Source organism: Triturus cristatus, chromosome 8 (genome assembly GCF_964204655.1).
Source record: "Triturus cristatus chromosome 8, aTriCri1.1, whole genome shotgun sequence".
NCBI classification, from domain to species: Eukaryota; Metazoa; Chordata; class Amphibia; order Caudata; family Salamandridae; genus Triturus; species Triturus cristatus.
In genome coordinates this window covers 777154081-777174072 of record NC_140591.1, presented here as the reverse complement: position 1 = coordinate 777174072, position 19992 = coordinate 777154081, and the positions used below count along the sequence as shown (strand labels likewise).

General features: G+C 41.9%; 1 protein-coding gene across 2 annotated transcripts in view; it reads right to left on the bottom strand.

The window, feature by feature from the left end:
* LOC146805085 (pyruvate dehydrogenase E1 component subunit alpha, mitochondrial-like) overlaps positions 1 to 19992 on the bottom strand; it is a 456912-nt gene that overhangs the window by 155208 nt on the left and 281712 nt on the right. For both annotated transcript variants that reach the window (XM_085622221.1, XM_085622222.1), the window contains exon 5: positions 6850 to 6976. In XM_085622221.1, the coding sequence (XP_085478347.1) occupies positions 6850 to 6976 (127 nt within the window). The remainder of the gene's footprint in view (positions 1 to 6849; positions 6977 to 19992) is intronic.

Below are 19992 nucleotides of genomic sequence, written 5' to 3'. Positions count from 1 at the left end.
GGTAAATGAGTCTGGGGATTTTACCAGAAACATTTTCTTTTCCAGTGCTGTGGATGATCTGTTATAGACCACCATACAGTGAAGGTAGTGTGATGGACGTCAATGGGTCGTTATCTGCCCTAAGCACTGACCACCCACCAAATCCATGCAGCATGATGTCTCGCCCAACAAGAATTGACAATAAGCTGCAGGGATATGATGGCCACATTGCTTTAACTTCTTTATTCTATAATCACAGGAACTTCTTCAGTTCCAGGAGGCCCCCAGGATGATAGACCTGTGGGACTGGGGAACAGTGAATAGCACAGTGGTAAATGAAAGGTAGGAGAGGCCTGAAATGAATGCACAGCCAAGAGAAAGTTTCAGCTGTCATACATGTCCTATGGCAAAGAGGGCTAGAGAGAGAATAAAACATTTTGAGAAGTAAAGAGAAGATAGAAGAGAAATTAGGGAGAAGATGTTCTAGAAAAGGAGAGAAGTGGGCAAGATGGTAGACTTATGGGACTGGGGAACAGCAAAAAGCTGCTTGAAGATTTTAAGTGGAATCAGAGCAAATCATATTTTGGCCAATACGCCTGACTCAATGTGATTTCAATGCACAATGTTGCTCTTTATTTAAGTTCTCTTTTGTGTAGATTCAAAAATCACCTTGCATAGTGATCTTTAAAGGATTACCGCCAGACTGTCCTGTTTCGCTGAGAAGATTTTTCAATACAGAATCTGTTTACATATCAGTCACTCCATAGGAGTTACCCCCTGTTGCTTCTCCCCACACCTTGAGAAAGCCCTAGGCCTGCATGCCTAGAGGGGGCAAAACACATGCTGGCTGTCTCTTGTACACATGGTGTTTCTGACTTTGGAACCCCATACATCTGAAATAATATATATAAAAAAACAAGGTGCACTTATCTAGAATTACCAACTCCTTGAAGACACTAGAATCACAAAACAAAATGCTATACATCAATTCAGCTCTGTCCTTCATCTCTTTATAGTCCACAGGCCTGAACTGAACCTTTCCTGGGCTCTCACAATCACCTATCCTTTACCATGCCTACCTGTCTTGCTGGTCGATGCCTAACAAAGATCTCCTTTTGCTCAACATTGTTGGATCTAGCCCTCTACGCAGGGTCACCCCTAAACATTTTGGCTTACCGTCCACTTTTTTGCTGAATTAGTTTTTATTGGCCTTGGGACTCTGTGCACTTTACCACTTCTACCCCATGCTAAAGTGCTTGTGCTCTCCGCTCTAAAACATGGCATGATTGGCTTTCAACTGTTGGGCATATTTAATTTACTTGTAAGCCCCTTGTAGAGTAGTATATGATAAGCCCAGGGCTTGTAAATTAAATGCTACCAGTGGGCCTGTAGTACTTAGTGACCACCCACTTAAATAGCCCTCTATAACATGTAATTAAAAAGTTGAACATGTACCTTTAAGTTTTATATGTCCTGGTAGTGAAAGTCGCCCATATTCATGTTTCACTACTGTGATTCCTACCCCTCCCATAAGATAAGGGAGACAGCGTTTACAACGCAGTCATTACATTGCAGTTCCTTTACAACGCGGTTGTTACAACAACTGTGTTGTTAGAACGTGATGCCTTTACAATGCAAGTCATTAGATCGACTTGCTGTAGGGGGCGCTCTAACATAAGGAATAGTATGATTTACTATTCCAACACCTTCCCTACTGTTGCACAGGCTGGAGTCGGAATAGTAAATTATACTATTCCTAAATCCAGCACGCCCACTACAGCAAGTCAATCTAATGACTTGCGTTGTAAAGGTATCACGTTCTAACAACGCGGTCGTTGTAACAACAGCGCTGTAAAGGAACGCGATGTAATAGCATGCAATGTAACATGCTATATTCATAAGATAACATTAGGGATTCCTTAATACATTTAATAAGCTGTAATTCCTAATTGAGAGGAGGTGTCTATGCCATGTTTGGTACCTATGGAATTGCAATGATAAATCCGACTTTACCATTAAAGAGGGTTTGTCATTAAAATTTAGAAAATGCCACTTCTACAAAGTTGCCAGTTTTCTGCCTTTAGCCCTTTGCCCCTACAGCCTTTCTTGTGTCACATGCAAATCATTCTTTTGCTTACCATTCCACCCCAGTTTAGACCTGGCCATATGCAAATCAGTTTTGACCCTGTGCCTCATGGGAACAGTCCAGCCCGAACTGCAAAGCCAGGTCCCCCCTGGACCGGTAACAAGCATCCTAGGACCGGTTTCGAGGTTTCACCCCTCTTCAGCAAGGATAGCTTGATTCCAGTGGCACAGTGAGCCCAGGACCCACGTCTGGGCATACCTGGCGCACTAAGGGAGAGAAAGCAAAAGACACACAATTGATGGACGGAATACAGAACAAATCAAATATTCACCCTCAGTCAAGAGATCTGGGTTAAATCTATCAGTCTTTTGCTCACCATGCCACCTCAGTTTAGACTTTGCCATATGCAAATCAGTCTTGACCCTGTGCCTCATGGGAACAGTCCAGCCCGAACTGCAAAGCCAGGTCCTCCCTGGGCCGGAAACAAGCATCCTAGGACTGGTTTCGCAGCTTCCCCCTCATCGGCCAGGATAGTTTGAATCCAGTGGCACAGTGAGCCTGGGACAAACGTCTGGGCATACCCAGCGCACTTAGGACAAGGAAGCAAAAGACACACAATTGATGGACGGAATGCAGAACAAATCAAAACATTCACCCCCATTCAAGAGATTTGGGTTAAATCCATCATTCTTTTGCTCACCATGCCACCCCAGTTTAGACATGACCGTATGCAAATCAGTCTGGGGAACAGTCTAGCCCAAACTGTCAAGCCAGGTCTTCCCTGGACCGAAAACAAGCATCCTAGGACTGGTTTCAGAGTTTCACCCCTCATCAGCCAGGATAGCTTGAATCCAGTGGCACAGTGAGCCCGGGACCCACGTCTGGGCATACTGGGTTACTTAGGGCAAGGAAGCAAAAGACACACAATTGATAGGCATTTTCTAAAACTGAGGACTCTGCGTGCGCTGAAAACTAGGAGAAGAGCAGGACCAACCCCCTCGCCTAGCTGCCTGGGTTGCATCGCCGGTCGGATTAACTTCGCAGCTTCTCCCACTGTGTTCTTCTCCACAGCAGCAAATCCTTTTCAACAGGCCTTAGTCAAAGGATATCCAACCTCGTGAAACTGTCTTCGGGTACATCCCTCTGTTTCATCCAGCTGGAGATTTTTGACTGCAGCTAAGTTTGAAGGTAAAAATCTTCATTGTGGCTTCGACCCAGGGCCATCCAACAACGAAGTTCCCTCCCGGACACTCCTACATCCTTTCCCCAATTATCTTCTACCTTGTCAGACTTTTTTTTCAAGGATTTTTCTCAGTCCAAAAGCAAGTGCTGACCGGGCCTAATCTACTCCTTTTATCTAAACCGCCCTCCATCACGGTTGGCCTTCATGTTTGACTTTGACCTGGGCTTGCGCGTCCAGATGTGTGGGGTTGATCTTTTAGGGGCAAGATTTCACTAAAAACTTTAAAAATTCATAACTCTCGTTTCTACTGATTGAATTTTTGTTGTTTTGGTGTCAAATAATTTATTAAAATGTACACTATTTTTCTAAATTAATTTGGGATTTTTCTTGTGTTGTGTTTTCATGTTATTACTGTTTCTGTGCTGCATAAAAACTTTGCACATTGCCTCTCCATAAAGCCTGACTGCTTTTTTATGCCAAGTTACCCAGGGATTTTGCCTGTTGCTTGACCAGGGCTCACACTCCAGAGAATCAGCAACCCAATGTCTTACATTGGTGGCAACAATAGGATCAGGACTAGTGATTAGTGTTACACAAAAATCCAAGATGAATCAGTTGGCAACAGAGTTGACCTCTTTTTTATTGGTTGACTGGGGTGTGAACCCTTGTCAAGCAGCAGCCACACTACCATGCAGCATGAACCACAAAAGGTCACTAAATTAACCTGCGCTTAACACTAGGTAGCTTGGCACAAAAAGGAGTCAGGCTTAACTTAGAAGCAATGTGTAAAGTATTTATGCAACACACAAACAGTAATAAAATGGAAATACCACACAAGTAGAATCCCAAAATAATTTAGAAAACCAGGGTACCTTTAATAAATTAATTGACACCAAAATGATAAAAATCCAATCAGTAGAACCAGAGTTATGAATTTTTAAAGTTTTTAGTAAAAACCAGCATCTAAAACTACAACAGCTAATATGGATATATGGTCACGCTGGACTGAGTCAAAGTCACAAGTTCAGGCCAACCACAATGGAGTGCAGGTCGGCTACAGCCACGGGTTAGTCCCGCTGAAAGTTAACTTCTCAAATCAATGCCAAAAGTCCAATTTGCCATAAAGAGGGACATGAGGATCAGGGAAAGCATTGTGGGAGACTGCCGTAGGAACTTGAATAGGAGGCCAGGCGTCGCAATAGGGTGTTTCTGGAGGGATCAATGTTGTAGAGTGAAGAGATGGCTGCCTGAGTTTTGCGTTGAATGGGCCCAAAACTTCAATACAGCTCTCTGAGGCCACACCAAGCATCCAGAACCTTAGGGACACCACCTAGGGGCCAGAAACTTGCTTCAGCCAGTTCCAGGTGCTGGTGCAGGATATTGGGGAGCCTTTTCTGTCCCAGAGGCTCAGATAAGTAACCCTAGGTGTAGCAGGCATAGTGCCTCTACGTGTATTTCCACGGAGTTTGAAAAAAAAGCGGTGGAAATTTGGCTCCACTCCGCTATGCCCCCCCCGCAGTTCAGACGTATTACAGAAGACACGAGGAGCAGGACAGGGAGCGGCCAGGCAGGGGAGGCGGCAGACAACAGCTAAGTGGATTTTTTAACATTTTTAAAAGACTTTGGGAGGGAGAAGGGAGCGGCTAACTCCGCTCCACCACGGAGGCTGAGTTTTTGCCTACTTTGCGTTCGCTACGGAGTGCAGAGTAGGCAAATCTCTGCAAACTCTGCTACACAGCACCCTGCTATATTAGGTTACCTAGGTCCTACCTTAGGGGTGACTTAAATGTAGCAAAATGTGAATGTAGGGCTTGGCAAGGGGGACTTAGGCCAAGTCGATATCGCATTTTAAAACTGCATTCAGGCTGCAGTGGAAGGCCTGAGACGTTTGAAGATGCTACTTAGGTAGGTGGTACATTAAGTGCTGCAGGCCCACTGGTAGCATTTAATTTATTGGCCCTGGTTATATGATATACTACTGTACAAGGGACTTATAAGTAAATTAAATATGCCAAACCGGTGTAAACCAATTCTACCATGTTTAAATGCAAGAACAAAAGCACTTCAGCACTGGTTAGCAGTGGTAAAGTGCACAGAGTTCTAAGGTCAACACAAATTACTTTAACAAAAAAGTGTAGTGTAAAGGCAAGACATTTGGGGATAACCCTGCAGAAAGGGCCAAGTCCAACAGACCGAATGCCAGTCCCTCGTTATTTTGCACATCATGCCACCTCAGATTTGACCCACCCTTTGCAAATCAGTCTTGACCTAGCTCGAGCTAGAGCTGCTAGGCTATGTCCTCCCTGAGCCTCGACACAAGCAATCCAAGACTGGTTTCATCCTTACTAGAGTTCATCAGTCAGGAATAGCTTGGTTCCAATGGCACAGTGTGCACAGGACCCACATCTATGGATATGGAGCCCCATCCCACTTAGCGTGTTTCACTGAAGAATACAAAAAAGTGATGCATGGAATGCTCGCACTAAAGTATACAAAAAAGTGATGAATAAACTGCTTGCCTTCCACCAATCACTTTTTTTGCACACTTCAGTGTGAGGCCCTAAGTGGAATGGATATGCTCATACCTGGGTCCCGTACAAACGGTGCCATTCGAGAGCATTCCATCCACCACTTATTTACATACCATTCAATCCATCACTGTTTTGTATACTTCATCTCTATAATGTATGCATAGTCTTGTGGGACCCAAAAACAACATCTCTCACTATCACAACCTCTTGTAAACAAGGGTGGCCTACCATAAACCAATGGAGCTACTCAACATTTCAACAAGATCTTTGTCATCTGGATCCTAGATGCTGCTGATCTCTGCTTAGAAACAGAAAGGCACATGGGGATGCAGTTCACTGTGGCCAAGAAGACTCCAAAAAGGCACCACTCACTCACACAGCCATTTTCACATAAGAAGAGTTCACCATCAATCAATGAGAGCACAGTATACCAATACGACACAGACTGGCAAATGTGGCATAGTGTTGTCTTTCTATCATATTTGAAGCTGTCATTTCTACAAAAAGCCTTTAACCACCAATGACACCTTCAAGGCTCTCAATACACTTTGATCTTACAAGCTTCAAGCCTTCCACTACTCAAGTTTCTTATTCTTTTTGTGGCCCCATCCACAGCATTGTTTCGAAACCCACTCTTACTGTCTTTTTTTTGTTTCGGTCTATTACACCAGACATGTAACGTCGTGAAGCCTCTCTTCATTCTATCACTATATATGTAACTAAAATCATATTCGCATACAATTTCTGCCAAAAACAAAAAAGAGGCACTTACTAAAAATTTAACTACCATGCAATCCTATCATTATATATGTAATCTAAATCATAGCTCACGTACAATTTCTACTCAAAACAAAAAAGAGGCACTTACTAAAAATGTAACTACCATGCAATTCTCTCTGCGGGCAGGCCTGTTGGAACAGCGCTTTGCGCTGCTCAATCTCCCATGGCGTAAAAAAGCACTTGATTTAGAAAAGATGGCACAAAAATGCCGCCTGAACCAGAAGAGTAAACTTATACACATATTTCCACATTAATTCATTTTGTTCACTCCCCCTTTATTTGGCACAAACCTGTAAGCTCAGCTAGGATCTCCTTAACGGGCACTCCGCGAGTGTAGGCATACGGGCGACACCGGTAGGAAGTTATCAAATGGTCTGTGGGTTTGATTGCAGCCTCGATTCCAACAGAGCATGCTTCCTGTATGGAACACAATTAAGTTTCGAAAGAACCTGTAAAACTTCATGTAAAATCACGAACTCAGATAACATGCATATCCAAGAGCCACCATGAGTTCTCATCAATGCAGATTGCATTTGTTAAACCAGAAAAAGTCAATGTCTGAAGCCAGCTCTTTTGCCTTTTTGTGCAACACTAAGGGGCATATTATCAAGCCAGGCGATAAAATTATCGCCCTTTTAGCGGCAGAAAACGGCCGCTTAAACTGCAATAATGGGCTTGATAATATGCTCTATGGAATTCCAATTGAAGCTCATGTTAAATGTGAAGGACGTCTAACATGGTCTTCAATTGGAATTCCATAGAGCATATTATCAAGCCCATTATCGCCGTTTAAGCGGCAGTTTTCTGCCGCAAAAGCGGCGATAATTTTCTATCGCCGCCTTGTAATTATGCCCCCAACTCCCCTTACAACACAGCGTTCCCTTGTTCCAATGATAACAACAACAATGCGCTGGCACTGGTACTTACCGTGCACAGTAACATAAGTAAACTGAACACATCTCCCTTATACAAATATAAACAAACAGAACAACAAATACTTAAAAACATTACTAAATACATTATAACAGAAAGTTCACAAAATGTACAAACTCTGAAAAATAAACTGATGAATAAACTCACACAGGACTTAGGGCCATATCAGCTGGCCGTGCTTAGCGATAATGTTCTTATCGCTGGCTATCTCTGCTTTTTATCGCCCTGGTAGCGCGTTATCAACAGCGCGCTGCTCCAGGGCAATAAAAATTCCAGAGATAGCGATGTTATCACCGTTTTGCAGGGAACATCGCTGGTTTTCCAGCGATGTTCCCTGCAAAAGGGCGATAACCTTGCTGATACGACCCTGTGGTCGTATCAGCATAATCCACCCCCAATTTTAGGGGTGGCTTAGTCAGGATTTTAGCAGACGTTAGTTTTTGAAGAAAACAGCAGCTTTCTCCAAAACCTAACGTCTGCTAAAATGCAAGGCCATCCTTGCTGATAGTGCAAAGACATGTTATTGCTGTCCTGACCTGTAGTGTATGTCAGGAACGCCCACTTTGCATCTCATTAGAGATACAAAGGTAGGCTTAGTGTAAAAGGGTGCTAGCATGCAAATACGCATGTTAGCACCCTCTTGCTGATAGAGCGTTGGTTTTATCTCCGCTTTTCTGTTTTTTAAAGCCAGAAAAGCGAAGATAAAGCCCTTGATGATATGCCCCTAAGAAACTTCTCATTTCTTTTTTAAGCCACATACTCATTAAAGTATGCTGGGTGTTTAAATTCCGTCTTAGATCTAATATTATGATCACCTTTCTTCATCACCTTCCACACTCACTTTAATTGTTCTTTCTTCACTTACCATGTTTTCGCTCACTCCAGAAGCTCTTTATTTACCCTCACTTCTTCTTCTATTTTACACCTCACAATCAACCAACCAACTATAACGACATCTTTCCTTTCTTCCCACAATTGTATTTTTCCCACTTCCCTTACATCTCGCAATTCTACTCATGTTCCACACAAGTCCATCACTAATTCCTGAGGAATTCCGGAACACTTCTTCAATTTCTAATGGGTCAGTAAACTTGCTCTAACCCTTCTTCACTCTCCATGGCAATGTAACATGTGCAGCATCTCCCTTCGTCACCACCACTTCTTTGTTGCCTTTCTTCCTGTCAGTATAATCCTGATACACCCCCTGCGCTTTCACAATATTCTCTCCCAAAATGCCAGGAGGCTATTGTTGTAGCCTAGATTTAACCATCCATCCTTGGTTGTCCTTCATAAAAGGTACTCTCCTTCTCATTCTGGTATAAGAGCTGTCTAGGGTTAAGCACAGGTTAATTTAGTAATTTTTTGTGCTTCACCATGCAAGGGATTGTGGCTGTTTCTTGTCCAGGGCTCACACCCCAGTCAACCACCAACACAATTCCTCACAACATCACACATACAAAGAGATAAATGCCTAAAAACATAGTTGTTGTACAGGAATTGACTCCCTTCCTGCTGGCCACAATGCAGACACTGTTGCAAGGGTGCCTGCATTGGTGCTTTACCAGCGCAGGGAGAGAGCAGAACTTCACCACTTCTTAGTAGATATGGTACAGTTCTACTCTGTCTCGATCACATAAGGCAGCACAGCAACTTTAATGGACGTGCTGTGTGAACTCTTTGTAAATCTGGCCATTAATGTTTATTCCTCCTCATGTCTCTTTCTTGCACTACTCTACTCTTCATCTTTGTCTAACTCTTGCAAGTTATTTCTCACTTTGTTAGTTTTCTTGTCATTCTCTTCCTACTTCTTCCTCTCTTTTCCTCTAGGCCTAAGTCTAATGAACGAAAAGTACTTCCAGGTTGCAAGTAATGAGTGCCTGTGTCCACTACCAACAACCACCAGCACACATTAAGCACTGGAAAGAACAATGTGGACACAATACCATCTTGCACAGACTCTGCTCTACATCTTGTGCTTTGTCAGTGCATTTTAGTTTCCTTTCCTTTGAGACACAAGTTTAGCCTTTTCTCATAACACTGAAATTTTCAGTGTGTTATGTTAACTTATGTTTACTTTTGAACTACACGCTGTGCATGGTAAGCATGAGTGCCAGCGCGTGGTTGTTGTTATGATTGGAACAAGGGAATGTTGTGTTGTAAGTGAAGTGGGTTGGTTACGGCTGGGGGTCCTGCGAGTGAAGACATGTTGGCCTTTACTCCTACATATGCTTAATAAAGAAAATTACCTCACTCTAGCTTCTGCAGCACGTGTAACAAATAGCTCCCAGATCTTTGCATGCTCTCTTACTCAGTGCTTGCGGGGAGGTATACAACTCAGGTCTGCCAAGTGAATCAGCAATTTGCCTTACATGGTAAAGCCACAGGATCTTATAATTTGAACAATCTAAGATCACATCGAGGTTAAGAGCAGTGTACTGATTACTCTATACAACAATCCATAGGAGCAAAGGAGCAAACCTATTGTATCTTCGACGTATGCTAGTTTCAATTTTTTGTGCATAAAGACACGTAGGGTTCCTAGGGCCAGTCCCAGCTGCCTTCTGCACAAGCGATTGGCCATTTGGGTACCTTTAGCACCACAACTAAGGCTCCATGACTGGTGGAACACATGTTGGGGGTTCAGGACTCAGTCAGGCTGGATCCCGGTGTGGGTTCAAGATGGTAGGAGCCTGTTATGTCCCTGTGAATCTGAACAGGAGGCCATCAAACTAGACCTTGGAGTCACTTCTGGTAGTCCTGGATGCAGGTGAAGATGCAGGACTCTGCAGCAGGTCTGGCTTCTGATGGTTCAAGGCAATCCTTTGAGAGTCCTTCAGCAGGTCCAGTAGTGAACTCAAGAGTGGGTCTGAAAGTCCTATTTTTAAATATATTTAAATCATATGGAAGTTCCTGCCTCCCCTGCCCTGGCCCCAGGCTGGCTGCAGTGGCAATACAGGGTTGTAAATCCCTTTGTGTGGAGACAGGACACTGGCTATTCAGGTATAAGTGGGGCTGTGCCAGTTGATGGCCCTTGAGGCACACTTAATCCTTCTATTGTGTGACTGTCTAGGATAAATTAACGAAGTCTAACTGTCAGCTACACCCAGTCATGTCACCCAAGACAGACTGCAGACACAAAGGGTTAAGGGCTCAAAAGTGCCAACTTTCTAATAGTATACAGAACAGTGATGGGTAGAATGCTTGAATTGATCTCAACCACTGGTAGTTGCTCAGACCACATTCCAATCCATCGTTTTTTTGCACACCAAGTCACCTCAGTGCAAATCAGTCTGGACCCGGCTCCAATAGGATCAGTCAGCCCAAACTGCCAAGCCGGATCCTCTCTGAACCAGAACACAAGCAACCCAGAACCAGTTTTGCCTTAGTTATGGGCTCATCAGCTGAGTACAGCTTGGCCACAGTGACACAGGGACCAATTCACAGAACTAATCTGAGACAAAATCCTAAACTTACTACTTTGGTATTCACAGAAGGCACTTATGATTTTTGGTATTCCCAGAATGCACTTACGACTCCTAATTTACACCCGCACTCGTGACGGTATTTCCGCACCCAGACCGTACTCTCTGCACCCGGACCGTACTCTCCGGCTAGGGCCGTACTCTCCAGGTCAAGCCATAATCTCCGGCTGGGGCCGGATAAAGTGTAATCAATGGGCCGGATTGCAATTTTTACAAAAAGGAACATTAGGAATGTGTGATAAATGGTATAGGAGGTCATGAAAAACAGTTTGGGCAGGGAAAAGGTTACGGCCAAACACTACATCATAACCCAGAAAAGTGTTCTCCTTTGCATCATGGTACATGCAGTGCACAATTTGCGCTCCCCTCAGTGTCAACACTACAGTCAAGACTAAGGGGCGCCTTAGTGTTGACTGTACTTTAGCTCTGGTTAGCAATGGTAAACTGCAAAGAGTCCTCAACCCACCAAAAACAAATTCAGCAAAAAATATGAAGAGGAAGGCAAAAAGTGTGTGGTGACCCGCAGTGATGGCCAGGTCCAACACGTGTAAAAGGCAGCACACATGACAAGAAGAAAAAACAAATAAAAATAAAAATATTTCTCCTCGTTACAATCTACCTCAAGGAGGCGTAGAATTTTGGAACAAATATCTGTATACAATTCTTTGTAGACAGGGATTTGGGTTAAACCCCCGGGGTGGTTGTATGGGAACTGTGACTTCAGTCTGCGTTAGGAAAGAAATGCAAACCTGATGCAAAATCTTTGTAAATCTGGGCCCAGGTATTGTGGTGCAAAAGAAATAAGACATCATGCACTGCATTGTTACTTGTCTTTGTTAGATTGTAGCACTATGTAACTATAATGGTATAAACTGGCCTTGTTTTCTTATTGCGTATGATTATTGATTAGGATTTATGACCTTCATGAAGTCTAGTGTGGGATACTTCAGGGGTCCAACAAAACTAGAACTTCATGCATACATTTTCAGCTCTCAAGAGGGTCCAGAACAACCCAGACATATCTTTTACCTCCAAATATCAGAAAATCCTCTTCAAAGGATTTTATTTTAATTTAATTGGCTAATATTTCTTAACTTTATGCCAATCCTGCTGTATTTCAAAGAATGCTGTTCAGAATCTCAGCCCACAGATGGCTTGAAATAGCAATGAGTGCTGGCACCACCATCTACACCATGAATTTTGACATTCTGTTAGGTGTGTTGAAGGGATTCTGCGCAAACACAGAACTATGCTTAGGATTATGGGACCTTAGTAGGTAGGGACTGAGTCATCCCACCACCTTAGCACCCAAGAGCCCAGGACCGACTAGCTATAGTGCCTCACTTTCCCTCCTACTCACACACAGAGGAACACGTGATTAGACACCCCAGGACACAACACTTCCGACTCTCTCAGAAATCGCAGTTACAAGACACACTCTTTCACTCTCACTCTTGTACTCATCCACAATAAGATCTGACAGAGACAGAAACAAGTTTAAAATATTGATTTTAACTAACTTGCTCTGGTATGCAGTATACGTGCCACAATAAGCAGAAAAATGCATAACACAAATACGGTCAGCATAGCAAGTTAGTCCGTATATCATCAAAGGAGCTGTCATGATATACAACATAGTAGACTAACCTTCCTCCCCTTGTATAGAAGCAAGATGATTATATAGTAGAAGATCTCCGGGCGTTATCTGCAGACCCCATACCTTAGTCTATAGATGGTAGAACTACATCATAGGTGCTGTCATGTTCTTCTCGCTGGAAAGGTCCCTCTCCAATAACCCTTTACCTATCTGTGTATTCCAATAAAACCAAAGTACGTATTCCCAAACACCAGCTGCATCTGTATGTTTTGTCTAGGTGCTAGGTGCTAGGGCCTGGCCAGAACAGAATAACAAGGGGCATTGTTGTTGGACCTTGCGCACAATGTTCAGAGTAAATCCCAGGAACCTGCAAAGTGTAGAAAATAACGGTAGGCTCTTGTGTGAAAGTTGAAAAAGAGACATTTGAAACATAAGATCGTGTAGTAACATGCGAAAAGCAGCGGAAAGTCAGCAGCGTGCTCATGCTAACATAGGGAAGACGACAATGTCCCCATGGGCCATGTGACAGGTGTTCTACAAATTCTGAACCACATGGTTAAAAATTGGCTTTCAAAGTTTGTATAAGAAGGCCACATATCAGCATAATTTGGGGACAGACAAATTTGTTAAGCCAAAGAGCATTTTAAATCTGCATTTTAAATCTGCAATGCTGTGCCAGGTAGTACCATCTGCAAAACCTTCCTACTTTTATTTCATTTGAATAAGTCAACATAGGCATCAATTGCGCTTTAATACTTTCAGAATGGGAGCCACTTAGGGGGCTGATTGTTCCTTAGATAGTCTATATAAAGTAACATTAAAAGATGGGGCCTTTTGTTTTGGGGAGAATAAATGATGTGGGTGGGCATTCCCCAGATCAGGGGTCTCCAAACTTTTCACTAACAAGAGCTACTTATGTTTAGTGAAAATGATCCACGAGCTACTAATATTTTAGTGTTGTACATATCATACAAGATTGCTAGCATTAATGTAAAAATGCTTCTACAAGTGTAATACGTAATAGCCACAGCTAAAATGCCCCTGGCACCAATTTACTAATATTAGTAATAAGTCTACCAATGCTGAATGATTTATTATTCAAATATCAGCTTTAAATATATGTTGAAAGTTATGGATTCTGAAAATACACAGATTTTATAACAAATACATGCTTTTCAATTTTGGTATATATATATTATTTCAACCTACTTGAAATCTCTAATTTAGTAGGTTGGTCTGCACATATGAGAGCCTCTTACAGATTGCTGGAGAGCTACCAGTAGGTCACAAGCTACTGGCAGCTCTACTGCAACCAATACAAGATATTATACAAGTTTGTATAAATATCTTGGGCAAGCTTCTCCACTAAATATTTATGAAAAGTTGTTACAAACTTGATCCAGCTCATAGCTTTTTAAATGCTATCCCTCAGAATTCATTACTTATCCCATGAAAGCATGGTATCCTTTGCATTTGAAAGGCATTCACCTGTGTAAAAGATTTTTATGGGTGTATATTTTTGAACGTCATTAGCATTGTACAATATGAATTTTCTCACATGATGTCACATCTACAGACCAAATTAATATAATTGGTCTTGAAGGGTGTTTTCTATGTGACTAGAGTGTATGTATTAATGTATTTTAGTTCAGCCACATTTCTATTCTATTGCGATTTTAGCTAAGATGGAAGTCATCTCTGTCACTCAACCGTGCATTGCACCTGTGCACATGCTCTCCACTGACTCCACAGAACACCTCCCACAATTTGTATGAAATTTGCAACATATAACAACGTCTTCCATTTCTTCACTTGCATCTGATTATTCGAAGAAAGTCTTATGGTCAATATTTTGTGTTTGTTCTAACATCTTCGGATGGTATTAGCAGAGATGGTGTTGAATAACTATTCAAGACATGGGATAGGGCTTAGGTGTTAAGGTAATAACATTTATTTTTTCTTGTGCTCAGATTTGCTTAAGAAATGATACTCAACCCACAATGATTCTGCAAAAGGTCTTATTTACTATGCAATAATTGTGTATAACAAATCCTCAACTTTGGGGGTGAGCCAAAAGAATTTGCTATTCTACTGGGGATGCTGTTGGATTATTTTCGGATTTTGATGTCCATTGGGATTTAGAAGATTTTCATGAATTTTGCATACTCTGTATATTTCTGCATTTGAGAGCCTTAATGGCATTGATTCTGTGTTACTTATTTTTGAATTTTGTAATGAAACCCTTTAAATTTTCAACTTGGTTATTGGTTTGGCTCATCAAATTCAATCCTTTTTAATGAATTGCATTTTGATTGACTTTGATGCTTTGGGAGGTACCTTAAACCATGGACACCTTGCCTCATAACATTGAGGTTTAACACCATCTCTGATCCAGTAATTGTAGGAAGGTTTATTAAAGGAAATTTTGAGGTGTCTACATATTGGGGTATCCTTTTGCTCCCACACATCTTTGGGAGCAGAGGATGGTTGCACATTAAAGAATACTTACTTTTGCTACGGGGACCCCTTTTTTGCCAGGAAACCTGACTTGCAGTGCTGTCTCTCACAGATTTGGAGTGTATCTATGATAAGGGCAGAATGATTCTGTTGATTGTGAGTGATTTTGGAGTCCCCAGGATATGTTGATGAGGTTTTATGATACAAGCTGGATTGTTATTCTATGTGTGAGACATTTGGTTATACAATATTTATTTTGAATTCAATTGGTGGATTGTTAATAGTCATTTTGGCATACTATTTATTTGTGAACTTGCATTATGAGGGTTCTATTTTATTATTGATTGGTTTAGTTATCAAATTAGTTGAAAGCCAAGAATTCGAGATATTGTGGTTTACTTGTCTGTATAGAGTAGTGTGTTTTGTGATGTGCCTAATACACACAGATAGGAATTTCTGAATTAATTAGTTTTTCTTTTCAGGAGCTTGTGTGTCCAATTTAGGTTGGTGTCCTTTGCTCCTAGGTGCGCAGGACTAAATGAATTAGCCAGGGTAGATTGCTGCTGGATGGGGGTCAGCCTCGCATGAATTCAGTTTAATCGGTGCTGAAAAAGGTGTTGCTCTTTCTTCTATTGTTTGTGAGACTAGTTTTATTTTCACTTTCTTATTTCTTGCTATTTGGGGTGAGCAGACAGGGTATATTTTGTTTAATTAGTGTAAGTTAATTGAGAAAAGTCTTTGCAATTATTTACAGTGAAGCAGTGCTGTGATCAACTGGGTGAGGCACGTTATAATTGGTGAGAAGTCACTACAAAACTGCACTGTAATCGGCTGGTTGCCAATAGACCCGAGCTGTGATAGGATCACCTTTGACGGAGCCTCTCTAGGATTGGCTGTTGTTTGCTAGTTTATTTTGTGTGGTTTTTAGATGGTTGAGCAAAAATAATGGATGCTGTGCCTAAAGTTTCTGTTGTACCTTCTTCTGAGAATCAGAAATTACCTTCTGAGGGAATGCCTGCATATGAAATGAGGATGGACATCGGGTTGTGTACGTGCATTTCTGAATGGCATCAGTATGCTGTTTTTGATAAAGACTTACAGTTTCTTTAGAGGTCAGTCAGTCATATTGTTGTTTTTTTGGACCATGGTCTATAAATATTAACATAAATACATCCTAAAATCATACAAAAGATAAAATTATTTAAAAGAGTGTATTAACAATGTACATACAATAATATAAAAAGAAAGCGGTTAGATGAAGTATCACAACCACCCACTGGGTCCCTTACTAATTATCCGGCAGCTCTTTTAAAATCACCTGTATTGTATTTAAAAATCTCCCTATTGCACATACTACATTTAAGAATATCATATATACCAGCAGGCTGAGGGCTTGATTCTGATTGGTAATTCCAAAGTAGTAAACTAGGTTTTAAAAACACTTTCCATTTGCCTATGAACCATGAACAATCCAATAGAAATGTGACCTATCCCATTTTACCTTCAGCCTGCGTGCGCACATACCCTGCTCATCTCTCATTGCTGCTTTTATCTTATCAGTGTAACATGGGTTTAGCCCAACCCTGAAGTTTATTCCTCAAATAAAGCAGATCTGCGTCTTTAGAGCTTTTAGATACAATAGCGCGTAGCTCCTGCTTGGGGGTTTCTTGCCCTTGTTTCCACTGATCTGGCATTAATGACAATTTGACATAGCTTTCCTAACACGTCTTACTTGAGAGGCCCAATTCAGTTCACTATTCTCTATGTCCGTTTTACAGAGATTAAATATTTTGGGAGTTTCCTCATTATTTAACCTCTGCCAGAATTTCAGTGTAGCTAACAATCCCAAATAGCTCCAGGCCACAAGCTAACATTCTACCCTAATGGTCTGGATCATGGTTGAGGGTGGTAGTGCAAGGAGCCCTTTCACGCATTTACCCACTTCAGGGTTCCAATCCAATTTTCCACCTAGGGTTATCACTTCCACCCCATATTGGAATTGAGGTCGTACCATTGCATTTAAAGACGACAATATGGGGCATAGAGAGGGCCCTCCATACTTCCGGTTAAACTGTTTTAGGCCCCATACCGGAGATAATTCAGTTATTTTTAGTGATTCAACATGATCTCTCCAGTTTAACTTGGAATCAAACCACTTACCCAAGTATTTATATTTGTCGACCAAATCAACTTTGTTCCCACCCAAATGCCAATTAAAAAAAACCTTTCCTTGTCCCAACGGCATTATTTTGATCTTGTCCAAGTTCACCGTACGTTTTTTTACTTAACCAATAGTCATGGAAGATATCCAGTTTCTTTTGTAGTCCCACCTCATAGCTACTATCACCAAGTCATCGGCATATAGTAGGCATGGGACATGGGTCCCACCCATTTTGGGGCATAGGCCACTTACTTTACATAATGTATTTGGTAGTTCAGACAAGAATAAAGAGAATAATAGTGGAGCCAGGACACAACCCTGTCGTAAGCCATTCTTTATCTGCATTCTCTTTGATAGGGTTCCTTGGGTATTTCAAATCACTTATGCTCATTTCTGGCTATGTAGATCCTGGATAAGAGAAAGCAGAACCTTGTTGATGCTGAGTCGCCTCAGCAAGTCCCACAGCAGCTTATGGTCCACTAAGTCGAAGGCAACACAGAAATCCACAAAACAACATACTAATCTGCCTCTCAACTCAATTGACTTCTTTGCCATTGCACATGAACTAAGGCAATGGTCGATTGTTGAATGGCCTTCTTTAAAGCCACCTTGCTCAACTGGGATTTATTTTGTTCTGCCCAAGTTTTTATTAAGCTTGGCAATACTTTGGAGAATACCTTCACCCCCACATCCAGCAGGCTGATTAGGCAATAATTCTTAGGTTATGTAGCATCATCCTTTTTTATATATTGACCTAATTATTGCAACTTTCCTTCTCTCTCTAGAAAACACCCAGAGGCCAAGGCCTTTTGGAAAATGACATGAAAGAAACTTTCCCACCACTCCATATTATAATAACTGGGAGGTTATCTGGACCCGCTGCCTTAGTTAATTTAAGAGACTGAATGGTTTCTTTTATCTTCTAGTATGAGAAATGCAAACTGATATCCTCCTCGACCTCAACATTATTCTTTGGGATCTCATCCATGTAGTTCCCACCATATAGATTACACAAGTTGTCCTCTCCTAGTAGACATCTCATATTGCCCTGCTTGTTCTCATCCCACACCAATTGCCAGAACTTCCTGATATTATTGGTACCTATCAATTTAAGCTTTGTTTGCCAATTTTTATTTATAAACTCCATTTTGCTTTCCCTCAGCTTTCTTTTGTACTTGAATTTTGCCAAGCTTTCCTCTATTTACAGGTCGTGATTTTTCCTAAACAGTCTCTCACATTTCAAACCCTAAATTTTAACCTACTACCATCATCCTTAAACCAGCCATTTCTCTTGCTCCCCTTTTCGTACTCTTGTAACTTATTACATGCCCCCGAGTTGAGTCTTACCCACAAACATTTTACAACCTGCTCTACCACTTGGTCGTACCATGTTAGGGCATCCCGTGGTCCTCTGACATGATGAGTAGCATATAATCTATCATCAGGTCATTGAGTAATTTTAAACTTTGCTCTGTTATACAGGTTGATATACGTCTAGGGTATTCTACTTGCAGTGGGCAACTATATCTCTTTACTCACACTGTCCTACACTAAGCATTACCTGTAGAGGCCTGGGATCACTGCCCTTAGTGTGCAGCACTTGGAAACCCTCCACTACAGAAAAGTGCCAGGCATTAATAAAAACATAGTAAATTGGGCAAATCTGATTACTTACCCGGAAAGTCTGGCCTGCGAATCTGTCTGTAGCCACCCATCCGTTAGCACAGAACAACCCTATAGACCCTAGGTACTTCAGTAGGGCTTTGTCTTGTGCTGAGTAACCTGATCTAGGGAAAATAGCCAGTTGGACCTTTGTGACAGCTAACAAATATTTATAAATTTTATCGCTGGAGGATGTATCAGGATTATGATTAAAATCCCCTCAAATCATTATCTGCTGAGTTGCCTTTTCCATACAGATTGCCTCCGGATCTTTATCTAACAGTCCCAGCCGCACCTCATAATTGGCTGTGTTCCATAGATGGATGTATATGGTAATTACTATTATATATCTTTCTACCTGAGAGCCACTATGGAGCTCTATCTGGCCGGTCAATAGTCAATGACTTTTGACCTTCAACATGGCTACTTTATTAGCTACTTTTGTCTACTTTTGTCCACACCGAGGTAAACAGTCTAAGGCCGACCTGGGCCCAAATGCAAAGCGTCTTTAAAAGGCATTAAAATCCCATCTAATGGTTTGGGTGCTTCACACAGCCAAGTCTTCTGTGAACACATAATTTTGTACATTCCCAAATTTTCTTTGAAACTGTCTTGGGTTGGCATTGTCCGTTATAGCGTCCTTAAGACAATCCTTAGGACAATCCTTAGGACAATCAGTAGGTGCTGGCTTAAACTGCATAGTCTGGTTTAAGCAAATGGGTAATTCAAAACTCAGAATTTGACCTGCGCCTCTGCCTCCGTGCTACCGTTGCCTCCACCTGCCTCAGGAAAACACAGTCAGCTATACACATTATTTAAGATGATTTTGATTTTCTGTGCTACCGCACTTCATCTGGGGTGATTGCCAGTAAATAAATATCATAACTTTCCTAGGGCCTATTCAGCACCGGTGTTGGGTGCTGCTCCGCCGTACACCCTGACCCTCCACACTCCTCAGGGGGGCTGAGCACAGTAGCGGTAGCCAGGAGAGGGAAGCCTACTGGGGCAACAGGTGCTCAGCAGCAGGGCAACTGTTTACAGCAATGCTGCCTCCAAGGAGTTAGTCCAAGGGCAAAAGTTCCCCAAGGGCAGCTTTGGCCTTGAGGGCCTAAATGCCCAGATTTCTAGCTACATTGGCAGA